This window comes from Pyxicephalus adspersus, chromosome 8, assembly GCF_032062135.1.
Source record: "Pyxicephalus adspersus chromosome 8, UCB_Pads_2.0, whole genome shotgun sequence".
NCBI lineage: Eukaryota > Metazoa > Chordata > Amphibia > Anura > Pyxicephalidae > Pyxicephalus > Pyxicephalus adspersus.
Genome location: NC_092865.1, coordinates 68337584 through 68363863, shown reverse-complemented (window position 1 = coordinate 68363863; position 26280 = coordinate 68337584). Strand labels below are relative to the sequence as shown.

The following is a 26280-nucleotide window of genomic DNA, read 5'->3' as shown; positions in this document are numbered from 1 at the left end:
CATACAGGGGGGAACATGGCCCACGGCTCTGGGCGGTGAGCCCCCCCCCCCAGCAGGGTCCTTCTCCTTACCCCTGGTTGGTGACCGCTGGCTTAACCTCCTAAGCGGTAATCCCGAGTGTGACTCGGGTGGATTTTAGTTGCAAAAAGCGGTAATCCCAAGCCACACTCAGGGTTACTTTAACCTAAACAAACAAAAAAAACACTTAGCTTTCTCCATCGCTGTCCTGCTGGTCCCCGCAGGTCCTGTGGACATGTGTGCCTCCCCCAGATCTCAAGCCGCTAACTGCAGAGTCGTTATCTACGAGGTTTCCTGTGACGTCGGTGCGGCGAGAAACTCGAAATCATTTTGTATACACCCCGCCGGCAACGTACACACGCACCGACGTCTCCGGGAACTCCCCCGATGACTCATTGGGTGCAGAAGCCGGGCGGAGGAGGGGGGGGGGGGTTAAAGGATCTGCTGTGAACATTTTGTACCTGGGTTACTTTATGGAATCCAAACCCTTGTTTGGTCAGAATGGTTTTGGTAGCATATCTGTATGCTCAGTTGTGGATTTAAGTGCGTTTCCATCTTTTTTTTTTTTCATCTGGATATTGTTTTTAATATTATTATACTTTTTGCAAGTAGTTTATCCCATTGAGGTTTGACAGACAACAACTCGCAAGTGTATTTTTCACCATTTGCTGTGCTGGAATACATATTTTGGTAGTTTCATAAGAACACTACAACAGTATTCACATGATGTATGCATACATCATTCAGTGCCAGGAACGTGGTGTGGGATTCTGTTTTGATTAGGTAATGCAGGTTGTATTTACTGGTGCCCTAGGTATGTAAGAGTAATTTTCAAACAAAGCTGTAGAAAGCTTTTAATGAGATTTATTAAAAGTTATCTTTTACTTGCAGTGTTTTTCTTTTTATAAATGATATTTTATTCATTGGCTAGAAAATGAAATTTGACCATTTCAAATGTGTTGGTTCCCTAGCCCAGCCCCTGCATCCTTGCATGTCATAATGCTTCCTCTTCTGAGAGAGTTGAATTACTGTGTGCACTGGCCTAGATTCATCACTATTTCCCTAAATAACCGTTCATGTACCTGCTGCAGGAGGAGTGAATGGGGGACATTGTCTTGTAAAGTGTCAGTAGAATTACAGTTCTTAGCCACACTGAGGCAGCTGTAAAAACATTCAAGATGGTGCTACCCAGCAGTATACAGAAAGGGGGGGTGTTTCTACCTATTACACAATGGGTCAGATTTATTAAAGCTCTCCAAAGCTGGAGAGAATACACTCTCATCAGTGAAGCTGGGTGATCCAGCAAACCTGGAATGGATTTGGTCCAAGATTCAAAACATATAAACACATAGAAAATGACTTTTAAGAAATCCATTCCAGGTTTGCCGATTGTATCATCTCCAGTCTTGGAGAGCTTTAATAAATCAGGCTCAATAAATCTTACAAGATTTTTGTTAAAATGAATGATCTGGTAATGAGATCTCTTGTACCAGTAAACAATATGTAAAAATTTGAAAATTTAAGTAACCCAGGACAGCCTCCAAAACAACAAGATTAAAGAGACTATATTTTGTACATAGGCAGTACACAATTTTAGTTTTAACGATGATGACTACTGATATACATGAAAATGATTACAATATTGAAAATAACTTTTGTCATAGGTAGAAACAAGTTATAAATCACATTTCTGTTTCCAGAGGGTGAGAAAACATTGACAGGTTTTAGGTAAGACATGACACAAATATTAAAAATATAGTCCAAAATGTCTATATTACAACATAGCTTTCCAAAACTGGTCACAACTGTTCTGTAAATAAACATAATCTAAATATCCTTCTGTATAAATGTGGCAATATTAAAAACTATTGCTCCCGAAAAAAAAATCCACAGAACTGTGATTTTTATTGTAAAAATATAAAAGTAAAAAAATCTTCGACTTTGTGTTTATGAACTTTTTGAGATCAGTATGGTCAAGGTAAAGCTGTGCTTTTGTTCCACTGAATGGGCTGATTTATGAAAGCTCTCCAAGGCTGGGGAGGATACACTTGCTGGGTGATCCAGCAAACTTGGAATAGATTCCCTAAAAGTCATTTGTTAGCAAATGTCTTTAAACCCAGACCAGATCAGTTCCAGGTTTGCTGTATCAGCTTCATTGATGAAAGTGTATCCTCTCCTGCCTTGGAGAGCGTTCATAAATCAGGCCCAATGACTTGTAACTGCAAGGCGTACAAAACACCGCACAAATCTCTTACAAACTGATCTCAAATATCCATTTACACTAGCTCGAATGAAATGATTTATCCCACTTGATTTAAAATTTTGAATTCTCCTCAAAAAATTTAAGTTGTTGAACTTTCAGATTGTAGTCATCATACTTCTCTCCAAGAATTTTCTGTAACCGCAGCTGCAAGAAAAAGAGCACAAGTTACATAATGAAAGCAATAAAAACACAAAGAAGCTTACTCCAAAGTGTGTTTCTACATGAAATATTTCTTTGGAGAAGATGTAGAACCTTCATCAGAGAGATTTCCTACACTTCCTATCCTTAAGGCACAAGTGAATATTAAATACTAAAACTTCCAAGACAGTTTACCCACAAACCTCCTGTTCTAATGTCAACTTTCACAATTTGGTTTTCCCAGGACTCCTTGTTCTGATGACCTTGAGAAAATTTTTTTTTGGCTAATAATAGTTAATTAATCGCCAGTAACATGAGTAGTTATAGTAAAAAGATTGCCAGTAAATATAGCTATCTTTACAATGATATACAGAAACAATCCTAAAGCGGAAGTAAACTTCCTCTTCGTGCCGGGTGCCGCCATCTTCTGTCTTCTCTTCCAGTCTTCTTGCTCCTTCACCCAATCTCGTACTGCTTAGTTGTAAGATCAGGTAAGGTAGCCGCTGTGAAGGGGGAAAAAAAAAAGCTGATCTCAGTGCGCATGCATGAGATCGGCATTTTTTTCCCCTTCTGCGCATGCCCGAGGTAAAGGCATGCGCACAAGGAGCAGCCAGAGCCTCCCTGGATGCTTGACATAAGTGTCCCAGGGGGCTCTGCCCTCCCATTAGGTTTTGATCGCCTCAGTGATCAAGGCTTGAAGGGGCGGTGCTGCACCTTTTTGGTTTTACAAAAAAGGGTGTTGCACTTAAAAACAAAACAAAAAAACACAAACATTTTACCTCAATATAAAAGGGTTGCCTACCCTGCTATGTACAGTAAAAATGTTTAGGTATGCTTTAAACAAGATCATATGTTTTAGTTTCTTTCTTGTGATCATACATTATAGTATTGTCTCCCACTCGACACGTTACGCTGATTGGCTTCCTCAGGGGACTCTCAGAAACTTTAAATAACAGACTATTGCCAGAAAAGGGATTTGCAAATTACATTTAGAAGTATAATTCTGTATAGTATAGATAGAAATTACATTGTTTGAGTTAATTACAAGAAACACAAGGGCATATGCATACAAACATTTTCATGTTTTCCTATATTTAAATATTAATCCTATTTATATCATATATAGTGATAATAAAAATACATCTACACAACTATAAAGCTAAACCCAGAGAAACAGAAAAAATGTAAGCAGCTATAAAGTATAAAACACACAGTTCTAGGGATAAAAACTTCACTTTGTAGTGAAACAAGCTGAGATAAAAGAATATGATCTGGTGTAGGCATAACTATTTTAAAAAAATGTTTTTTTTTGCTCCAAACAGAAACTACTTATCTAACCAACATTTTCATAGGTGGGTTAGCAATAGCAGCCCTCAGATTTCTATTAGTATAAGATTGTAAAATCACATTTCCAATGTAAAATCTACTTTCCTCATCTGCAGCTACAGAAGATCCGGTATATTCTTGGCCTTTTCTTCAGCTGGTTATATTTATGTTGTATTTAAAATTTGTATGTCGAATCCAAGTTTATTAGATTGTCTATTTTTCTCTGGTTCTAATGAAAATGTCTCCACTATTCAGCCCACCCTTCAAGTGATAGGTGTTCTTAATCCAACCATGTATAGCAATGTGAAGTCAACATACCTCCTTCTGTCTGTCATCTTTCTCATCCATGACATCATACACTTGTTCTAGGACCTTCACTCCTAGACCCTTCACAACATCAGCTCTCAAAGCCTCGATCATTCTTCGGAACTTTTGCGGAACAGTTAAATTATCTGCACAAAACAAAAAAATAATGTCCAGAGATTTTTGGCAGGTCCACAGAGTGTCTGGTAAATCTGCGATATAACCAGTTGTCAAGCTTTGGTATACTACACAAGCCCAAAAAAACTTCATCTCAATAAAAGGCGTCTACTCCTCAGCTTTGTGGCTGTGTTTACTGGCAATCTGACTTATTCTCTATTACCTGCAGTGTCAATGAGGATTACATGATGCAATGTTAATATTATTCTGTTTTAAATATTCATGTTCATCCATAGCAAGTGAAAGGGTCAGTTACAGCATGTTTGCCAGTTAAATAAATAGTTTGTGTTCCCATTTAACCCTAACTTTATTTAGCTTCAATTAGACCTTTTTCTTCTTCCTCTTCAGCTATTATTTTTTTCCTGATTTTTCCCCTTTTTATATGTTCTGTTCTTTATAAGTGATCTTTGGAAGATTGAAAAAAAGTCAAAATAACTTTTGCATCCATTGAGTCCAATAAAAAAAATTGATACATTTTCACCTGTATACCCCACTAGGGTAGTTAAATGGTGTAGTGGGTACTATGGTTACGTTAGCAAAAAATGCAATAGTTTAGTAGTTTAAAAGACAAATATGTTCCATAAACTGGCTCATAATCACAAATTATGCTTTTGATGTCAAGCATAAACTACTGGGATTTTTTGTTTTACAGTTATTGCCCTCCTGGTGTATTTTTTTTATCTGCAGCAGTTACTGACAAAACAAATTATTTATATATATATTATATATTATTTATTTATTTCGTTCCAGGTATCATTTGGAGAGACTTGAGGCCATCAGCATATGACAGCTTAAGCTTTGCAGTTTTTGTAAGCGTATCATTTCCTTATCCATGGCTCACCAATTGAATTTCTGCTGTGTTTTTCCCCAAATTCGACAGTTGGAGAGATGGAAGACTTGTCGCCGAAGTTTTCCAAGAGCTGAGGGTTGTTTTGGTAATGGTGAAGGAGTGATTCACACAATTCCACACGAGCATCATAATCTTCCACTTTTCCAAGTTTCCAAACTTCCAGGTTTTTAAACAACCTGAAGTCAGTATGGGTAGAGCTTTATCACTCTCCGAACTATCAGCTGAATTGAGCTTTTGTTGATCCGGAGTTCCAGTGCTGCCCCCTGTATTGACTTTCCCTGGCTTTGCATGAACACCTGCTCTCTGAGTTCAGCGTTTTCATCGATAGTGGTAGTAGCAGGCCTTCCGCTGCGTGGTTTGTCAAGAACAGATCCTGTTTCCAGAAACTTGCCATGGATAGCGTAAATTGAGTTACGCGTTGGAGCATTGTGACGGCCATAAAGCTTCATAAACTGCAGTCGGGGTCTGAAAAACTTCTTGCCAAGCGGTGCTGCTTCAATGTCAATTGGGGAGCCATGGTTAAGGGAATGATACACTTACAAAAACTGCAAAGCCTAAGTTGTCATATGCTGATGGCCTCGAGGGTCTCTGAATGATACCTGGAACAAAATAGGAAAAAGGAAGTGTGTAGTGACTTTTGGGACACCCTGTCTATATATAATTCTACACTTTGTCTAATTGACTGACTATCTTAAGTTGTGTATGGCAAACCTAACCGCTCAGACTAAGTGAACCGATGGCAACCTCTATAATACAGAGGTAATAGGTAAAAAAGAGTTCCACACCTGATGGTACATCTGGGAAAAAGAGATCTTCTTCAGCTTCATCACCTCTTCCATGTAACATTAATGTGTCTCTGTATTTCCTGTGAAATTTAAATTCACGACAAGGAGCTGGGGATGGTTGACTTTTGTCTTTTTCCATGTGTAATGTTTGTGTCATTAGATCGACTAAGTCATTCATATCTCCGGAGTCTGAGCTTTTTCTTTAACCAAAAGAGAGAAAAAACATCATTATGGTCATAAGAACACATTGATGAAACATGCATTATGTGTTATTTATTGAATGTTGTGACCAAAATTTAAAATAACACAATAGGCTTGATTTATTAAAGCTCTTCCAGACTGGAGAAAATACAAAAAATCAAGAGAGAACCTGGGTGATCCAACAAACCTGGAATGGATCAGGTACAAAATTGAAAGATTTGGCAACTAACTAGCAAAAGATTTTAAGGAAATCTATTCCAGGTTTGCTGGATCACCCAGTATCTCCCTTGATAGTCTTCTCCAGGCTTGGAGAACTTTAGTAAATTGGGCCTAATATAAGTGGGCATGCCTGCAACAGTTTACAACACCTGCTTTGCCATTAGTTAAATAGTAAGAGATCCCCCCCTCCCCCGAAGCCCCCCGAATTTGGATATCAAAATGAAAGTAATATTCAATTATAGCATGTTCTCACATACAGCATGCTATGATAAGATTTTATATATCTGCATGATAAAGTAATACTAGATAGCCTAGGTACAAGTGTTAGATCTTTGTCCCCTAAGTATAAAATCTAACATTAGTACAACTGTGGGTAGACATGGTTTATTGATCTGATATGGAAAGTCGCTAAATGACTAAACATCAATGATCACTGTTGTTTCTAACAAGAAGGATGCAGTAGGGTGCCTCCTCCTCTCTACAGAACATAACAGCTTTTTTCACTCTACTGTTGTTAGGGATAATCACTAAAGATAAGTTTTTAGCAAAATAATTGTTTCTAAGGACAGGTCTTAATATTTAAAGTACAGTAAATTGTAAGTAAAAGACATATGAGGGCTGCTATTGCTCTCTTCCCTAAAATTGCTAGTTTACCTAGCTGAGTCTGGTTGCATTATTTTAGATTCACAGGCCCAATGAGTGTCAGGAAAATGCAAAGTGCCGAAAGCACTAAAGTCTTGGTTTCAGCCATGGAATTCTTAAAAGATATTACAAATCTTATTTTGTGTAATTCTCTCACAACACATGTACTTTATGCATATCCAGCTTGGTTTTCCACACTATGGTTTGATACCCTTATGGGATGATGGCCAATCACTGTAGTGAGGTGAAAAAGGAGTTGGTGAACCTGTCAGCTTTTTTAAAAAAGTTAAACCCTGTGACGTTATAAGGATATGGTATTATCTTGGTTAGCTGGACAATCTCACAGTGTGTGCTCTTCATATCTCATATTACCTTTGGTATAAGGGACTCAACTTTTTTTACCTTGGGTGCTACTTCTCTCCTTCTGGAGCAAAATCCTTTTCGCTTACCATCCTTGCCTAACAAAAAGGCAGGGAAACTACTCTAAGAGGGTTTAACAAACCCTGCAAAGTATAACTTATCATCTGTGCAGCATAAAGTGCTGCAATAAATTTTCTATTACACACAGGATAAATTAGAATGTACCATATAGTATTGAAATAAATTACTTACCGCTCTTTACATTCCCCCTCAGACCTGTCTGTGGAACTGGTGGAAGAGCTCAGATCATCTTCAGATGTTTGCCAAACAGGCGTTTGTTTTTTCTTCTTTATTAAGACAAAAAAAATGTTGATTAGTAAACAATAGCCTTAGAGTGGGATTTAAATAAATATGCAATTTCCATGGAAGAAACATTAAAAGAAGTACCCACAAAGCACCACCATAAGTACCTTACATACACTATTTCTTGTAGTAAAATGTCCTACTCTAATTTTAAATGAAAGAAGACATTTCATTTCCAAGGAAGAGTTGTGTAAGGTACTTATTGTGCTGGTACTTCTTATAGTGATAAAAGTTATAATGTATGTGGGTATTCGATGGTTCACAATTGAAGCCAGAATAAAGATTTGGGAGATGGCAGTATTACATTTTACATTGTTTTGGAGCCTCATTTCCCCCAGGATATCATGGCCAAGCATTGCCAATTGCCATTTCCATTATCACTGAGAGTAAACTTACTGACCACTAGGCCATACATCAGACAGAGCTTAATAATGAAGTTAGGCCCCAGTAAAACGAATCCAACTTATTTAGAAAATAACATGCTCAACAAATGCTCCTAACTTCAGGACTGTTACTTTTTAACATGTACAATGGAATTGCAGGTTCACTTGTTTGTTGATTTGTTGAACATCCCAGCCTAGCAGCCATCCTGTTTAAAATATCCTCCCTAGATAATGAAGATAATGAAGCATAGAATAAACTTAGCTTAGTAACCTTTCCCATTAAAAATAGCTGTTGTTGTTTATTAATCAAGCTGTACTAACACTAGATTTTCACAGGCAGAAAATTACAGAATCATAGTTCTCACCTCACTCATACTCTGCATTTGATTGACAGGATTTATTTCTTCTGGTTTCACAACAGCATTAGTAGAACTTTTCCTGACTGATGGTGCTTGAAGCGGAAAAAAAAAAAAATCATGATCTAACTCCTTCTATACCCTTATGTAGATTGCTATTTGTGATAATTGCAGAAACACTGAGTTACTGGCTCAAAATCATTGAAGAATTCATTAAATCATAAATTTACAAAAATAAAGTTACAATTATATATAGCTGCTTACAGGAAACTGAATACTTCACATACAGTTGGTATTAATGAAAACGTACACCTAAAAAAACTCACTAACATGACACAAACAAACAGGTCTGCACAGTTAGGGATAACTGCTTTGTAAAAAGACAGCATACCAAATTGAAGTAATTTTCTTGCCAGGGTTCTCCCCAGGCCCTTTTAGCTGGGTGCACCACCCGGCACTTTTCAGCACCCACCCGGCTGTTTTTGGGTGGTTACTAAAGAGTTTGGTGACAATACAGGGGCTGCCACCCACCTACAATTTCTTCCCACCCGGCTTAAAAAAAATTCTGGGTTGAGCACTGCTTGCTTTAACAAAAAATGTAATAATAAAAGCTGCTAACGGGTATAAAGTGAAGTGTCCCCAGTCTGACAGAATATTGAGCCATTTGATTGTGCATATCTACAGCAAATCATCGTATTGTCTAAACTGATTTGACTGACTGAAACTGGTTATTGAGGCAGCATATAATATTGATATGTCAATAGGAAAATATCTGGAGGGGTCATATTTTATTTATTGAAATGACAACCAATTTAAACACAGCGATGAGAAACTTACCAGATAACGATATTTCTTCTTGTGACTGTTTTAATCTTCTTCTCTCTCTTGCTGACAAAGGACGATGATCCTAAAGAAATACAAACAGGAATACATAACTATATTGTGCACGATGCACAGCCTTTGTGCTGTCCAAACTGTATTTACTAGGAAAAATTAAATTACAAAACTGCAAAATATTACATACCTGAGAAAATGCAGCACTACTCTTTGAACTGTCAACATGATCTGCAGCAAGAAATTTTCTTTCTGGGCTTTTTGAACACTTTGTAACATCTTGAGGTTGTATGGCAGGTGGAGAAGGCAGGGGTCTAGGACACTGTACATTAGCCTTAAAGAAGTAACAATTTATAATGTATTAAAGCTAAAACATGATCAGGTTTTGGTAAATAATTCCAATGGCATGGTAAACTTACATGCAAAACCACAAGAAAATTAAAGAAAAACAGGAAGCAAATCCAGTGTTTCATCTAAACATAGTTGTAGCACACCAGTCCACCAGCTTCCTTTTGTCGGTAATACTAGGATTCTTTTTATATAGAAGAGACGTTACCAAACACTGACTTGCCTCCTCTTGAATAAAGAAGGCCTGATGTGTATCAATGTATCAGTAAAGTTATCTTTACCAAAGCCACCAAATAAATTCAATCCTTTACAAGCCCAGCATGTCTGTCTGGCACTGGGAAAGACAGAAAACTCTCTGGTATCTGGTACGATATGAATATACAGTTTTCAATCATAGGGAACATAGGTGGATGGGAAGAAGGGTGTTTATTATTGCTAATGTTAGTGCTTCAAAAAGGAGCAGCAATACCTTACAGAGAGATGTATTTGTGTACTTAACAATTACAGCCTCAAGGTGTTTTGTAAACTCCTTAAATTGTGTATTGTGTGATTCAAGGACTAACCTTGTCAGAGTCTGCTGACTTCTCTCTGATCCGGTGTTTTCTCTGTTTGGATAAAGACGGCTCAGACTTAGAAGTGCGTGGATGAATTTCAGATGATAATATGTGTCCATCCTAAAAAACAAAAAACAAAATGTCTCTGAAGTAACTGAAGTAACTGAAATACTGTATGTGTTTGACATCAAATGATGATTACTCTGAGGGGCACATTTATAAAGCAGGTGTGGAGCCATACCCATGCCTTAAATAAATAAAAATAGAAAGAAACAGTGTGCACTGAGAAGAGGAGAGTAAGGAAGCGCAGATAAACTATTCCTGCCCCATACTGGACACTTAATATGATATGGGCATCATCTTTTTTACTTTTAATACACAAGGCCTAATGGAAATATTTACTTCTTGATAATGACACTTACAGGTTCTGCAACTGCAACAAATGGTTCTAAGAGCTTCTCTGTAGATTCCAAAACATCGTGCACAGGAATAACGTCCTAAAATAGATTAAATACTTTCAGTCATGCAAACATATGAGTGTCATAAACAAGTTAAGTATGTACTTTTCTACAATAACCAATCATATTTTCCCCTTTATACTCACTGTAACTTTCCCAGTGCATGGTAATATTGGCTGCCATGAGCTTTTTATTTAAAGTAAAACTCCAAACTGGCTTCTCCCAAAGAAAATATTCAATCCCATCTTCTCCTTCCCCCAAGGATTCAATACGGAATATTGCTTACTTAAAACATACGCTTGTCTTCTCTACTGTCCCAGAACGGGACGGGCACTTTTACATCATGACGTACAATGCAGGACCAGCTGTGGCGGCTGATTCTTCCCTATTTGTCATTATGTCAAAGGAGAAGATAGACAATATGACTGGTCAGGGGCAAGATGAAAACTTTAGGGATTTGGTCAATACTACTAGAATCAGTGGGAATGAACATACAGCGAATTGTTTTTGAATTAACCAACTAACTAACTGAATGTACCTAACTAATCACAAAGGCATGTACTGTGACACAATGTGGGGTTCTGTGTCTAGTGAAAATCTTTAGTTTTTAATCAATACTGTCAAACATCAGCATCAAAATTCAAACATACGTATCTACTAAACTGACACATATAGTACTTATTTTTGCTCTGTTATTAAATAGACAAAATGCACATCACAAATGCAATAACATAAAACCTATTTACAGGTGTTGTCCGCATTTTACTTTTCAATGGAATGATTATAGATATATATTAAAAAACAGCATGCAAATATGTATACAAAATGCCCATACAGCACAACAAGTAAAAGTAGTAGTAAAACTAGTAGTTTTGTAGGGTTATTTTTTTGGTAAAAAATGTATGAAATATCAAACACATGCAGTGTAAAGGAGCTCCATTTTATTATACAATAGGCTCAATTCACAAAGTAATCAATACCCCTAACAAGCTCTATTTTTAGTCATGTGATTGTAATTTTAAAATTCCATTAAAAAAAAATAACTTTTATAAAAATAAGTATCCTAGTATAGTGTATTAGCCTTGTGAATTCCGCCTCTAGTATGTTATCATGTGTGCATGCAACCAATGTCCATGGAAAATAAATGTATGAATTTTTTACTGTTGGATTAAGAAACATGCAAATTAAAAAAAAAACTTCAAAGTGGATCAAAAAATATGCATATTCACTCTGTATCAACATAGTCAAATACTAAGTCATATGCACAAAAGACTAAACATATGAAAGCTATAGGCTACCTCGGTTATCTTTTCTTCACATTTGGCGACTGGTTGCAAAAGTTTCATGGTGTCCTCTTCATCTTCTAAGCTAACAGAAGGAATTTTATTTTCCATCTTGGAGCCTAATGCTGGTTGTGGCTTTGTTTGACTGTCTTGCCCTCTGGGTCCATTCCGTATCACTTTACATGCAACGTCCCTGGAGATGCAGCCATTCTCTGGCTGGGATATCAAATGTTCGTCATGTGGCTGCCTTTTGTCACCAGGTACAATATCAATAACCACCTTGCTGAGGGATGAAATGGACACTGCCATATTATTCACTGGTTCTGGAGCTGGCGGGGGTATATTGGCTGCTTTCATCTTTACTGGACTCCTTGCTTTAGACTGTAATATTGCACATAATGATGGAGATTACAAATGTAAAACATAAGTTATTAACCTGCAATGTAGGATAACTGTGAATTTAACCCTAAAATTGCACTATTTAAAAAAAAAAAAGTTTCATTTATTTATTTAAGAGGAAGTATTTACTTTTAAATCCAACAGATGGGAGAAAGAGACCAAACGTGTGTGCACAGAGGGCTGAGAGTCTAATATAGGAAACAAAGAGACAGGAGGAGAACGCAAACAGAATCATTAGTGGGCTCCTTTACTGTTCACTCAGGCTGGGACATGTTCTGTACAAGTGGTAGTTCAGGACCTGGCTTTGCTGTCTAACAGGATGCCTAGATCAAAGCCTAAATAAGTAAATAATGTCACAAAATCTATTTCATATTTTTAACATGCTGCCGGGAGTTAAGATTCAAAAAAACTTGTTACTGGGTACAGTTTGTAATTATATATGCAAATTAGAAATATTTTTTTTATTTTTACATTTACAGGTTCTGCCTCTTGCATTGCTGTGCAATGATCTTTCTTTTTTGTATCTACTGTTCAGACTTAATAAAACAAGACACTTTTGTATGTTTGTGGCTAATTTATCTTGACTTCTCAAGTATTTGGAATGGGTGCTGGGTGAACCACTAGGAATACAGATGGCTGCTAAAGGTACAATCTATAAACCTGTATGGAATTTAATTCCAACTACAGCATAGTCGTTTTCTTATACCACATATTATTATTATTATTATTATTATTATTAATAATAATAAACAGCATTTTTATAGTGCCAACATATTACACAGTGTTGTACACTAAATAGTGGTTGCAAATGACAGACAGATATAGACAGTGACACAGGAGGATGAGAAGAACCTGTTCAGAAGAGCTTACAATCTAAGAGGAAGCAGCACACAATATATATAATATATTTAAAATATATGGTGCATCCATCACACAGGATTTCCAGAACACTGAAGACGAGCACCTAAATGCAAGATATTATTGCTTTTAAATAGTTGCTCTGATTAAAACTTCTTACAGGAGCCTTCCTAAAAACGGAGGATTCAGGCGCTTTTGAGCCCTTTAAACAACAGTCCTTTTTAAACATATAAAATAAGGATAGCCTGAGAAGGAATCAACCCTAACTTGATGCTTGAAATGTGAATCAAAAATATTAATAATTACAAATGTTTTTAAAATGTGTTTTTCCTGACCATATTACACAGAAATATTATGTATACAACACCAATAAATTATGGGAATTGTGAGCTTCTCCTATAGAATTTTAATAGAATTTTATTTTAAATATTACATTATTTTATTACCACTTTATGTTCCTTCGCATGGTCTGGAGCTGGCTGAGGTTGTACCTCTTGTTCAGGATTTTTGGGAACACTGCTTGAGTCTACCACCTTCTTTTTCCGCCTGCCCTGTTTTCTTTGAAAATAAATGAAAAAATAGCATATCACTTATCTAAGGCAATCATATTTAGGGCTTAAATATATTATTTCAACATGATTCAACAAAATGTATTTCAGTCAAAAGTTTATTACTTTAAAAAACTTTAAAAAAACTTTACAAACAAAGCAAAAGATTTGGTAAAGCCCCCTAAGTTACTCCTCATCCACTAACATCCAGGCTACATCTGTGCAGGACCTGCTCCATCAAAGGGCCCTCCGAAAAGTTGGAGAGACGTAGAAGTTTTCTGCAATACACTGCAATGCCTATCTATTTCTAAACCAAAAGAGATTTTCTTGCATAACCTCAATTCTGAAGGTATTTTTACATACTGCCTGTCTCAGTGACAGCAGCTTCCACTAGTTGTTGCTCAGCTTTGACAAAAAAAAAAGGATAATCTCTCCAATGGGGTTAAAAAAACTTGGCAGCAGTCCTTTCATCTTTTAACCAAGAGGGGGTAATACTACATCAAGAAATGTTATTTAATGAAAACATATTTTATGTATTATGACAAAACAACTTACAGCTTTGAATGTTGCAGGAACAAGGCAATGTGTTCTTTAATGTAGGGCTTTCTTAGTATTTGTCTCACCGTTGGCCTTTTTTCAGGTTGTCGACTTAGCATTGTTCCAATAAGATCTCCTAGGTCACTACTGTAATCTCTAGGCATAGGAGGTAGCTGAAAGGGAAATTGTCATCATGTTAAAACTCATAACTCAAAATATCAAAATATATTCAGTATACAGGTCCCCGGGATACATACAAGATAGGGACTGTAGGTTTGTTCTTAAGTTGAATTTGTCGGAACGGAATGTAAGTCGGAACAGGAAAATTATTTTATTAAATGAAATTAGGACAGATGTTTGTCTCAACATATTATTAGGCAGAATGGTGTCAGTTACTGTATAAAATCCTCACTGTGAGCTAATCACAAACAAAGCAAAAAAAACTTTATGGAGCCTAAACGTTCACTAACTTTTGGAGCAAGCTGTGCTTTAATATGCAAAAAGAAACAGCTGCAGTTTGTCTTGGTCATTAAAGAGTTACAAGATGTTGCTCAGTTGCGTTTAGCAAAAGATTTCTTCTGCAAGCCATGAAAACCACCCCCTACCCCCTATCAAGCCTCGGTCCTGCACACAACAAGCAAGGAAGCTTGTTCGTTCGTATCTAGGAGTCATCCATATGTCCTGTACTTGGGGACTTCGTGTGTGTGTATATATATATATATATATATAAACAGATAATCACTGCTACAATCCATCATTAATTAAAAAAAGTTCTGTCGTATCTATATACCCAGGTTTGATGTTTTCTTCAACTGGAATGCTGAAAAAATACCACATTAAATATATATAAAAAACTAATAAATAAAAACTAATACCAAACAATGTAAACCTGTCTCATAAGATGTATTTTTTTTCTGCCTAATTAGTAGGGTATCTTTGACAAATGAAAAGATCCTCACTCAGCTGCTAAGGACGGGAAATGATACAAATGATAATGTACATAACATTATAATAGGATTCTGTTGTTTTGCCCTGGGTGGAAGAAGAGGGGATCCAAATTGGAACAAGGTTTACTTGTAAGTTGTTGTTATGCCTAGCTCTACTGGAGGAGAGACCTCACACGTTATTGTCTCTCTGACTCTCTGCTATTAAAATAGAACAGGAAATAATTACCAAACATTCTGACTCTTCCTGACTTCCATTCCTATCCAATATTGTTGGGCTTTAAAAGATGGAAGATAACACAAATGGAATTTTCTGTATTACTAGATATAAGCAGCCATGTTTCAAAAATGACAGGTGGTCAGATTCGCCAATAAACTTATTTAACACTAACTACAATGGACCATTGGTTTCCATCATTTGTAGATCAAGAACAGCCTGCTGCTCTAAATTCAAACATATTTATAAACATTTCATAGGTCCTTTTTGAATTTAAATACATAAAACACAGGGCGAATGTCACAAAATGTTTCAGCAAGCCTAAGACATAAAACAGATTTCTGGTAAATACATTATCTTATAGTCATAAACTTTGTAAAACACATTTAATAAAAAAAAAAAAAAAAAAGTACCTGCACTGAAAACAGCATAAATACTTTTCTTTTTTAATAATGTAAGGTAAGTAAGTATTTACCTTCCCTTCGATGATGCGATACACTAAAGAGTTCATATCTTTAGCGTTGAAAGCATGCTTGAGAGTTGCCATCTCATACACACAGCATCCCAGGGCCCAGACATCAGACTGCAGAATCATAATGGTACACAAATAGATTACAATTGTTATAAAGGTAAGCAATAACACAGTAAAATTACAAACATGCCATGAAATGCAAGAGAAGCCAAACTTAAATTACTAATCTAATGAAACTTTAAAAGAATTTATCAATACCTAGTTAGTATTTTCCTAGAGAATATTTCCTAAAAAACATTCTGCCCAATGTTTGCTACAATGCAATTCACATAACCAAAAGCCTAGAATATTGGTTATGTGATGTACACTGAAAAGGATGAATTGTCTGATCATGCTTTCCAGTGCAGAGGGTTTCTCAAAGTCAGGACCAGCAGTACTCGTTAGGCGGATTGATTCTCTGCCCGACAATTAAATAAAAGTTCAGGAAAGAGGAGATGGAACTTAATTTTAAGTATCAGGCAGGAGATCACTACGTCCGAGGTGCTTGGATCAAAATTTATCTGGTTCAGCATTACTATACCTTTTATTGATTGGTATAGCAATACTACCAGAGCTGGACAAATACAGCTTGCCAACAATGGGGGCAGGCGAGGAGTTGGTTTTTATGAAAAGAGAAGGGGCCTACAAGCTTTTTGCCCCTTCCTTACTTGGAAAACCAGATTCCAGATGACGGGAAGAGAGGGAAGGTGGACACACATGCTCACTGCCCCCTTTTCCTATTTAAGTCCTAAGATTCCCAAAGGATATCACATATAATATAATCCTATTTATATACAGTCATGGCCAAAAATATTGGCACCCTTGCATTTGATTGCAATTACAAATGATTTGGTATATTCATGGTTATTTGTTTTGTTGGCACCGGAAGAACAGAAAAAATTCCAGTAGAGAGATGCAAAGGACTCATTCATTGTTACGCAAAGCAATTAACATCAGTTATTTCTTTCAAAGGGCGTGCTACCAAGTATTAAGTTGAGGCTGCCACCAATTTTGTCCATGCCATTTTTGAAATTATGAGCCTGATTTATTAAAGCTCTGCAAGACTGGAGAGGATACACTTTCATCAGTGAAGCTGGGTGATCCAGTAAACCTGGATTGGATTATTTGCTATTTGTTAGCAAATCTTTTCAATCCTGGACCAGATCCATTCCAGGTTTTGCGGATCACCCAGCTTTACTGTTTAAAGTGTATCCTCTCCAGTCTTGAAGAGCTTTAATAAATCAGGACCTTTGTGTGGAACGTCTCAGGGATCTGAACAAAGTGGTGAGGGTGTAAATGAGAAGTATAAACAGCTGGAGGACACAGTTCAGTTAACCTGCATAGACAAGGTATAGGTTCTCTTTACAAAGAATAAAGTAAGTAGGAATCCAAATTTTCAACCAAATGTGTCTAGCAACTGGTATGGCTAGAAGAAGCATTTATTATTATTATTGTTATTATTATTATTAATAATAATATTAATAATAAACAGGATTTATATAGCACCAATATATCACGCAGCGCTGTACATTAAATAGGGGTTGCAAATGACAGACGAATAGAAAGTGACAAAGGAGGAGGAGAGGACCCTGCCCCGAAGAGCTTACAATCTAGGTGGGGGGAAGTATCACACAATAGGGCATTTAAACAATATTACCTTATAGTTGTAAGGTTTATTGGAGAAAAGTTCTGGGCTCATGTAATAGGGAGTCCCAATGAGAGTGCTGGCCATATCATACTGGCTCTCCAGGACCCTGGCAATTCCAAGATCTCCCACTTTGATGATATTGGATTTGGTCAGGAAGATATTCTGAGTTTTCAGATCACGATGCATAATGTGCAAATCATGTAAATACTGCAAACAGAAATGACAGTAATAATAGAAAAACATAGGTGTTATTAGCAAATGTGAGTTATAAAATTTGTATTAAAACTATTTTATCCACATTTTGGAAAGAATGAAGAGAAGGTGGAACATCAGCATGCCTATTAAACATTTGTTGCCAGCACAAGGAATGACAACAATTTACAATATTTTTTCGATAAAGATTGTTGCGACAACAAACAAAAATTACTATGATAACCAAAGGACATCTTACCTGCAGTGCCATGGCAATCTGGACGAACCACTCTACCACTTGGCTTTCTGGAAGCAGTTTGGCCTTTTGATCTTTGAGTTTATGGTACAAGTCTCCTCCTTCACAGTAGCCCATGACAATGTACAACAGTCCATCCCCGCCCTCCCAGGATTCTTTATAGGCCACAATGTTTGGATGTTTTAGTTTGGAAAGAAGTTGAGCCTCTTGTTCTGCTGCCTTCCGCTCCCGACGAGGGGCATTGCGAAGATTTAGCTTTTTAATCACATACTGTAAAGAACAAAAAATGCTTCAGTAATAATGCGATTTTATTTTCTATTACTTTTGTTTGTGAAAATAAAACATCTATTATCGTTTTAGAATCAAAAAAAGAATACAAACCATTAAATTGTTCCTCCACAGGGCCTTGTAGTGTGATGTTACTATACATACACACTCTGAGTTTGAGAGGAAGCCATTAAATTACCACTATGTTATGAGTGATTTCAGTGCATTTTTCTAGTGCTCCAAACTCCATACAGATATTTTACCCAGTTATTATTCTAGAAGCAAAGACCACACACTGGTCTTAAAACCTCTCTCCTAAAGCAGAACTAAACACAACCATTAAAAAAATGTGACCAGGAAGGTCCTTGTTTTTTTGCAGAAGGGACAGGTGACACAAACAAGCAGGTAACTATGTTTTTGCAGAAGAAACATGACCTGTCCCTTCTGCAATAAAGAACTTGCCTGCTCATGAGTTTGGTATGTGGAACTATAGTTACTCTTTACATCTATGCAACTAGAACCTATGGATGGAAACCTGCAAAGAAAGAAGCTACTATTAATGACAAATAAATGACAAAAACAACTGGCAGATTTGGCGATATATAAAGCTGTACATTTTAGGAAATCTCAACACTTCTTGTAAGGTCAAAATCGGCTTTATCTCACCCACACTTAAGCTGCGTACACACGTCCAATTTTTATCGTTGGAAATGAACGACGAACAAACGACGAACGACCGATTGGCCAAAAATCGTTTGTAAAAAAAGTAACCAACGACGCCGACGAACGAGGATAGTCGTTGGAAATGAACAACCAGACCGGCGGATCGGATTGGACGACGATCGTTGACCATCTATCGTGTGTACGGTCGTTCAGTGATCGTGCATGTTCTGAGCATGCGCGATGAACGAACATTTGATCGATACAGGCTGTATTGTGTATGTGAGTGTATGTGTATATATATATATATATATATATATATATATTCATATATACTGTGTGTATATATACGTGTGTACAATATCTTCGAACGATCGTGTCGTTATCTGTATGAACAGGATCGGTGCTATACGATCGTTCGCAGATATCGTGCAGGATCGTTCGTCGTTCGTTTACAAACGATAATAATTGGAAGTGTGTACGTAGCTTTAGTCTTATCCAAGAATTTCAAGTACCCAGCAAGCTTAGGGGTAAGCCCTAAATTAAATTTTATCCAATTCTCTATACATCTCTTAGTATTTAATGCCCACTAAAAGCCATTTATTTTCTTACTCAGACAAATTAAATAATTTTATAGAAGACATCTCCCCTTCCCCCCAATAACCTATTTATCCAACTCATTACTTTATCTGGACAACATATGAGTCAGCCGCACTTGTTGCATCTATCCTACAATAAGATTTCAGTTCATCTATTTTGAAACAACACAAAGTAAGTTTTGATTCTATTTTATCTCTCTGATATATACTACATATACTTATCCATAATGAGAGTCACACCCTTGGATATCCTGAGAACTATTCCCTATAGTAATGTCACTGAAATTTATGTGTATTATGACTATAATTCTGATTTGTACATAATTCTTTGATTTTATCAAATAGTATATCCGTCTCGAGTTCCCCTAAGGAAGCTATTAAGGTGAAACGCGTTGGGCATAAATAAGAGACTAACAGATCACGCGTGTACTGTTTTAGGTAACTTTACTTCCTATGAACTGATTAAGAACGTTTCATCATCCTAATAGAAGAATCTGTATATCTGGATACCCCGATAACCTCACATAAAGTGGATGAGGTTGGGATAATTGTCTAAATGTATTCTGAACGCTGAAGTACCATATATATACAGTAAATACAGTATCAAAGTTTGATACTATTCTAAATATCTAACTCAATATAATTAGCCAAACCCTTCTGCATGTCTGTCCTTTTGTTAAACTTCTTTATCCCTCATCTTAAGGTGCAATATCCAATTAATGAAAGTCAGAGAGTAAACAAAGCTTAAGGTTAATGGCAACTATTGTAGCTGTTGATGGGAATTATATATGACTCAGCATGATAGATATGAAAACAGATCAGAGCAGCTGTAAGGCTGTTCCATTATTTCAACAGACCCCAGAGGATTCCCCACAATTTCCAGACTCTCCTGTATTTCCTGGTAGCCTAGAACTGCAAGAGGTTTGTGCATGCCAAGCAGGAAAGGAATTGAGGCAAAAAAACTCAAAACAGAGGAGTGTTTGGCAGAATGAGAGGGAAGTTTTTACATTTTTTTGCTTCCAATCACATTTGTCCACTTTAGTTTTCACAACAGGGTTTCTTTTAAAGTAAACTGTGCCTAAGCTGTACTCTAAATTCTTACTTTGTTTAAGTTATAGTATAGTAGTGGAGTTCCTGAAAAGTCCCTAAGCACTCCTGTGTCTACAGACTCATTAGGTCTGATTTATTAAAGCTCTCCAAAGATGGAGATGATGAACTTTCATCAGTGAAGCTGGGTTATCCAACAAACCTGAAATGGATCTGATCCAAGATTCAAAATATTTGCTAGCACAAAGCAAATGCCTTTGAAGAAATCCATTCCAGGTTTGATGGATCACCCAGCTTTAATGATGAAAGTGTATCCTCTCCAGTCTAGGAGAGCTTTAATAAATCAGGCCCATTGTTGTATATATGCAGCATAGGAGCTAAGGCACTGTTGTCTTTTTTTGGGCACAGCTTCCAGATATCAATTCCTTTTTAAGAAAAAAATGGTCAAACTGTGTCTGCTGAGGAGGCTGATATTTGTGATTTGCATAAATTAGCAATGTATCCATTGTTCACCTTTTATTAAGAACAATGACACACTGTGATACAGAATTAGATATGCATGTCTTTCTTTTTAATAAAAGTGTAACAAAAAGTTAAACTCTAAAAACAAAAGTTTACCATATGGTAGGTAATGAGAACAATAAGCAATACTCAATGAAAGGGTATGGAGGGACCAATCTCTTTCTGCCTTCGTGTACACTATATTCATAAATAATACAGCACAAGTCAGTCAATATTTACAGGCAAGGCATGACTGCTATTTAACAGTAAATACGTTTGGTAAATATTTTGAAAAGTTAAGATACATCTTGATATATCTTTATCTCTCCCATATACAGTCTACTCAGACATATATAGGTTATTAATCTTGTGCTCAGTACTGATTTCTTAAGTGCAAACTTTTTTTTTAAGTTTTGGAAAAAGGAAAAAAGAAGAGCTAGACCCTAGAGTTAGTTTTTTTTACAGTCTGTTTACCCGCTGGGGAGATTTATCACTGTGACATATGTTAAAAGAGCAAAAAGCGAAAAGAAAATTTTCAAATGGTGATACCAATTCCAGTGCCAACAGACAGCCAAAAATCAGCCAACAGGGATTTTAGGCTTTCCCTACTTTAAAGAAATGTTCGAACTTTACAAACACTTTAGCTTCTAATAAGTGTCTGTGGTGATTTATTATATGTGCTGTAATTCTATCTACTACAAAGAAAATTACTTTTTTAATTGTGTCCCCCAGAAACTTATGTGTGGAAAAACAAGCAGCTAAAGCCCAGTGGTTGCTGTTGGGTCCAATAATAAAGAACAAAAATTAAAACTTTATTTTTGGAAAAACATAGGGATATAACATTAAAAACAACTCTTAATTGGATCCTAATTACATGTAAAGTCTATCACTGTCTGCCAAAATCTTAAAATGAGCAGAATGTAAAACTCTCAAACACTTTGATCAGTGTGTAGTTAAAGGAACAAAAGAAAATGCTTTTTACAGCAACAATATAAAATATTAACATTACATTGTTGCTGTAAAAATCCCTTTTTTGTTCCTTTACCTACAAACTTACCAAATACTTGGCTTGGCAACACATACATGATTTCAATTGATTGTTGGGGACCTTACTCTTACCAATATAATTTGATCAGTGTACTTGTTATAGATACTTATCCATTGGGCCTGATTTATGAAAGATGGAGAGCATACACTTTCATCAGTGAAGCTGGGTGAACTAGCAAACCTGGAATGTGAATGTATTTCTTCAAAGTCATTTACTGTTTGCTACTAGCAAATGTTTTGAACCCTGGGCCAGATGCATTCCATGTTTGCTGGATCACCTAGCTTCACCGATGAAAGTGTATCTTCACCAGCCTTGGAGTGCTTTAATAAATCAGGCCCATTATCTTGATACTACTTCTTCAAAGCAGAACTAAAGCCGCTATATTCACACTACCCGTTCTGTCACAGAACACCAACACCTTTTTTTTCTTCTCATCCTTGAGGCATTCTTTGGCCAACCTAATTGGCACAGCTAGGATGATGTAACTACCGCTCAGGTGTGTAGGGGTTCATTCAGTCCTGGCAAAAACAGATGAAGCCGATATTGCTGGGTATTTTCTGCCTGATCTGAATTTTAAATGGAATTTTAGCTTTAAAGTTGTATTCTTCAAGATTTGCCTTCATTGACATCATATGGTGACATCATATTTCTGGGTGGATTGTTTCACTTCTGCCATTTCTCTTGATAATGTGAGCCTCTCAAATCCTGCTCCTTCTTTGTTGCTATCAAGCCTCTACTGTTTGCTCCATGGCACTGTGACATGTTGGGGTCTCGGTGACCCCTCGCAAAACTCAGGAAGCTTTGTCACATGTGAAGAGATACAGCATTCCCATTACACAGCTCATGAAGAAGGGACACAAACTATTTTTTTTGTGGGGGGGGGGGCAGTGAGCCACAACAAAACATTGGCAAACATGGCCACTTTATTATGTCCTCTTTAACAAAACGGTATGTAACAAGTATTGCCTTAAACTGAAACTTAATTTAAATATATGAAGATACTATGGTCAAATAGCCAAGACCTGCTTCTACATATATATTGTCCTGTGTATTATTAATTTACCTCTTTATTTATTCTCTATATTATCTGCATAGCTACCAGCACTAACCTGTAACATAATTATGGGGTTTCTGTTTTTCTGATAAAAATACATGATTTTCTGCTTTATATGCATCAAAGATCACCAGTGAGATTCCAGAACATTCACTTATTTTCAAACAATCAGCTAAAGATTGCAAAACACATTCTTTATCTTTACATACCTCAAAGCTAAAATCAATATTTTACACACAGAATGTCCCTTACTGCATCAACCAAGTATATTGCGCTGCCTCCATACAGCTATATGGGCTACGTTCTCAATCGTTTTCCACTGCCTGACACACTGCTTGCTGCCACTGCCATGCTTGTTCAAAATGAACGGGGGCCAGTTGGACAGAGGTTGCAAACCTCCCCCATTCTTTTTGTGTGTGGCCACAGACAAGAATTGTCCACTTGACAGCCTTGATTACTTGTGGCAAGGAAGCTGTAATTGTACCAACACCTCATCACCTATGTGATCTAGCCCTAAGGCGACGTACACACGTCAGATGATTCTTGTTCGATTATGGACAGCGGCCGATCCACGAATGACCTCAATGCAAGTGAAGCCAGGTGCCGCTCCATCATTCTCTCCCCGTCCCCTCTCCATAGAGCAGAATGGCTCTGTATGTACATCGCTCATTCATGCATCTTTGTGTCGTTGAAAAAGATTGTGGAAGATCCTTTCCAACGACAAAAGTCTAACGTGTGTACGCAGCCTTACACACCCATTAAGCCTCTGCAAGGAAGACAGAAATCTTTACAAATATTTAGGCCACGCACGTGTTTTTTCCTTGCTACAACTTTTGCAAAACACTGAAATGACCCTTTATACAACTTTCCTAAAAACTGAGCCCAGTGATGGCGTGTTCTTATTGATATTTGTCCCTTGTTGCAGATTTTTCTCAACTTCCTGTCTGGTGAAACAAATGTCAGCAGGGTAGGAAACAAATGTCCAAAATTATTGTCATTGTGTTCTTCACAGACATCACCTTGTGCCATAAGTAAAGTTACATTAAAAAAAGGAAATTACATACAAGCAAACTGAATGTGCACATCAGGTGCCACACACTTTAGATATAATTGTGAATACCTATAACTAAAAGAATATATTCTTAGCAAAAACTCCAAATTGATGAGCTGTAAAGACTTTAAAAGTCTTAGCCATTTTAAGTGCATTGTCCCTCAATTTTTACGGTTGACACATTTGCTAGTTATGTACTCAACACACCTCATACTTTATCTGCTGCCTGTTGAGTGTGTTCATAGTGTGAGTGTTTTTTTAATGTCTATTCATACAAACAGTAAAAAATTGCAACTGACACTTTAGTACTCTGTCAAAAAAAAACTTGTCAAATGTTTATTACATAGTTACATAGTAAGTCAGGTTGAAAAAAAAAATAAGTCCATCAAGTTTAACCCCTAGGGAAAAAAACATATCCCAGATATAAAACCCCATAAGACATAATTCCACATTGATATATGTGTCCTCGCTGTGGATATTTAAATTTGTCCTGGCCATTCTTGTCCCCATAACTAAAAGTTTAGTCCCCAGAACAGGAATAGAGGGAAGTCTTCCAATGGGGATGCTTGTTCTGGTGACAGCTGTTCTAAATATGGAAAAAATGTATTTTGGGTAGATCTCCACTTATATCCTGTTGTTTTTTTTTTTATAGCAAAAATAAGCAACTCTTAAAGCGTACCTAAACTCCAAATTTTTACTTCTCACAAAAGAGTACACAACCCTTTTATTTAAAGTAAAAATGTTGTTTTTTTTAAGTAGCTCCTCCCCTTTCTGTGTGATCCCAGGATACCTACGTCACGCATCCCGGGGGGCTCTGGCTGCTCCTTCTGCACATGCCCTGATCTCAGACATGTGCAGAAGGGGCATTTTCCCACCAAGAGGAAGGAGATGCTAATCTGACCCATGCACAGTGAGATCGGCTCTCTATTTTTCCCCTTCACAGCGGCTATGTCACCCGATCTCTCACCTGCGCAGTGCGAGATTAGGTGACAAAGCAAGAAGAGAAGACAAGAAGATGGCGGCTCCTGGCGCTTCCTTTGCGCAGTAATAAAGGGGAATTCTAGGACGACGCAGGACCAGATCGTGGGAAGGACCAGCGCCATTGAATGATCTGCAGGATTAAAGTTAGGTATAATTTTTTTTTTTTTTTAATTTAGCTCTGCTTCAAATATGGACTTTTTTTTAGATGTCATTGGGACAATCTTCCAATGGGGTCACCAGATCAAGTGTTTAGTTCATGATTCCCCTTATTTGGGGAGATTTGCACTCCTTGTCATTTTTCAGGGGCATGGAATTAGAGGAAATTAATTTACTAGGATACAGACAGCAATAAAAAATAAGAAAAAGCTAAACCTTTCAATAAGAAATTGTGAGCAGACAATGTCCCCTGCAATAAGAAATTTAGGTTAATTGGCTCACCCCAAATTGCCCTTACACTGTGATAATGACATATGACTATGGTAGGGACATTAGAGTGCGTGCTCCTGTGAGAAAAGCTAGTCACATGACTATGGACTTTGTACAGCTCTGTGTAATATGTTGGTGCTATATAATCACTGTGTAATATTAATAACACAGCGGCCAGGTCACCTGATATCACACCTGCGCAGTGCCTGATTGGATGAGGGAGCAAGGGGACGCGAAGAGATGGCAGAAGATGGAAGAGGAATTCCAGGACGACGCGGGACCGGATCAGCGCCATGGAGGGTTCTGGTAAGTGTCATTTGTTTATTTTTAGTTTAGTTCCACTTTAAGAATAAATTACAACACTGTGAAACCTATGCAGGTCATGCCATGCAGAAACACACTTGTTGCAATGATACCCCAGGGGCCCCTTGTTTGAATGTAGGGCCCCTATAAGGTGACTTTGTATTGCTGTGTGATAGAACAGCTCAGTATACAGCACAATGCATTGCTGAATATATTACCTGCTTCCCCTCTGCTCGGTGGCTGGCCAGGCTGACTTCTCCATAACTCCCCTTTCCCACCACTCTGATAATCCGATAATCCTCCAATCCTGCCCGCTGCCTCTGTTCTTCCATCGTCAGTCACCTCATCCCCACTTCACAAAACATTACTCCT

General features: G+C 37.1%; 1 protein-coding gene across 1 annotated transcript; it reads right to left on the bottom strand.

Moving 5' to 3' along the window:
* Positions 1-1567: 1567 nt before the first annotated feature.
* On the bottom strand, positions 1568-26280 carry NEK4 (NIMA related kinase 4). The gene is made up of 16 exons (XM_072421039.1): positions 26127-26280; positions 17975-18241; positions 17533-17730; positions 15840-15947; positions 14222-14376; positions 13565-13676; positions 11877-12242; positions 10543-10617; positions 10130-10240; positions 9409-9552; positions 9222-9291; positions 8394-8479; positions 7535-7629; positions 5861-6060; positions 4064-4197; positions 1568-2425 (listed from the first exon to the last, which is right to left on the bottom strand). The coding sequence occupies exons 1-16, from the start codon at positions 26238-26240 to the stop codon at positions 2333-2335; spliced, it is 2328 nt and encodes a 775-aa protein (XP_072277140.1). The 5' UTR covers positions 26241-26280; the 3' UTR covers positions 1568-2332.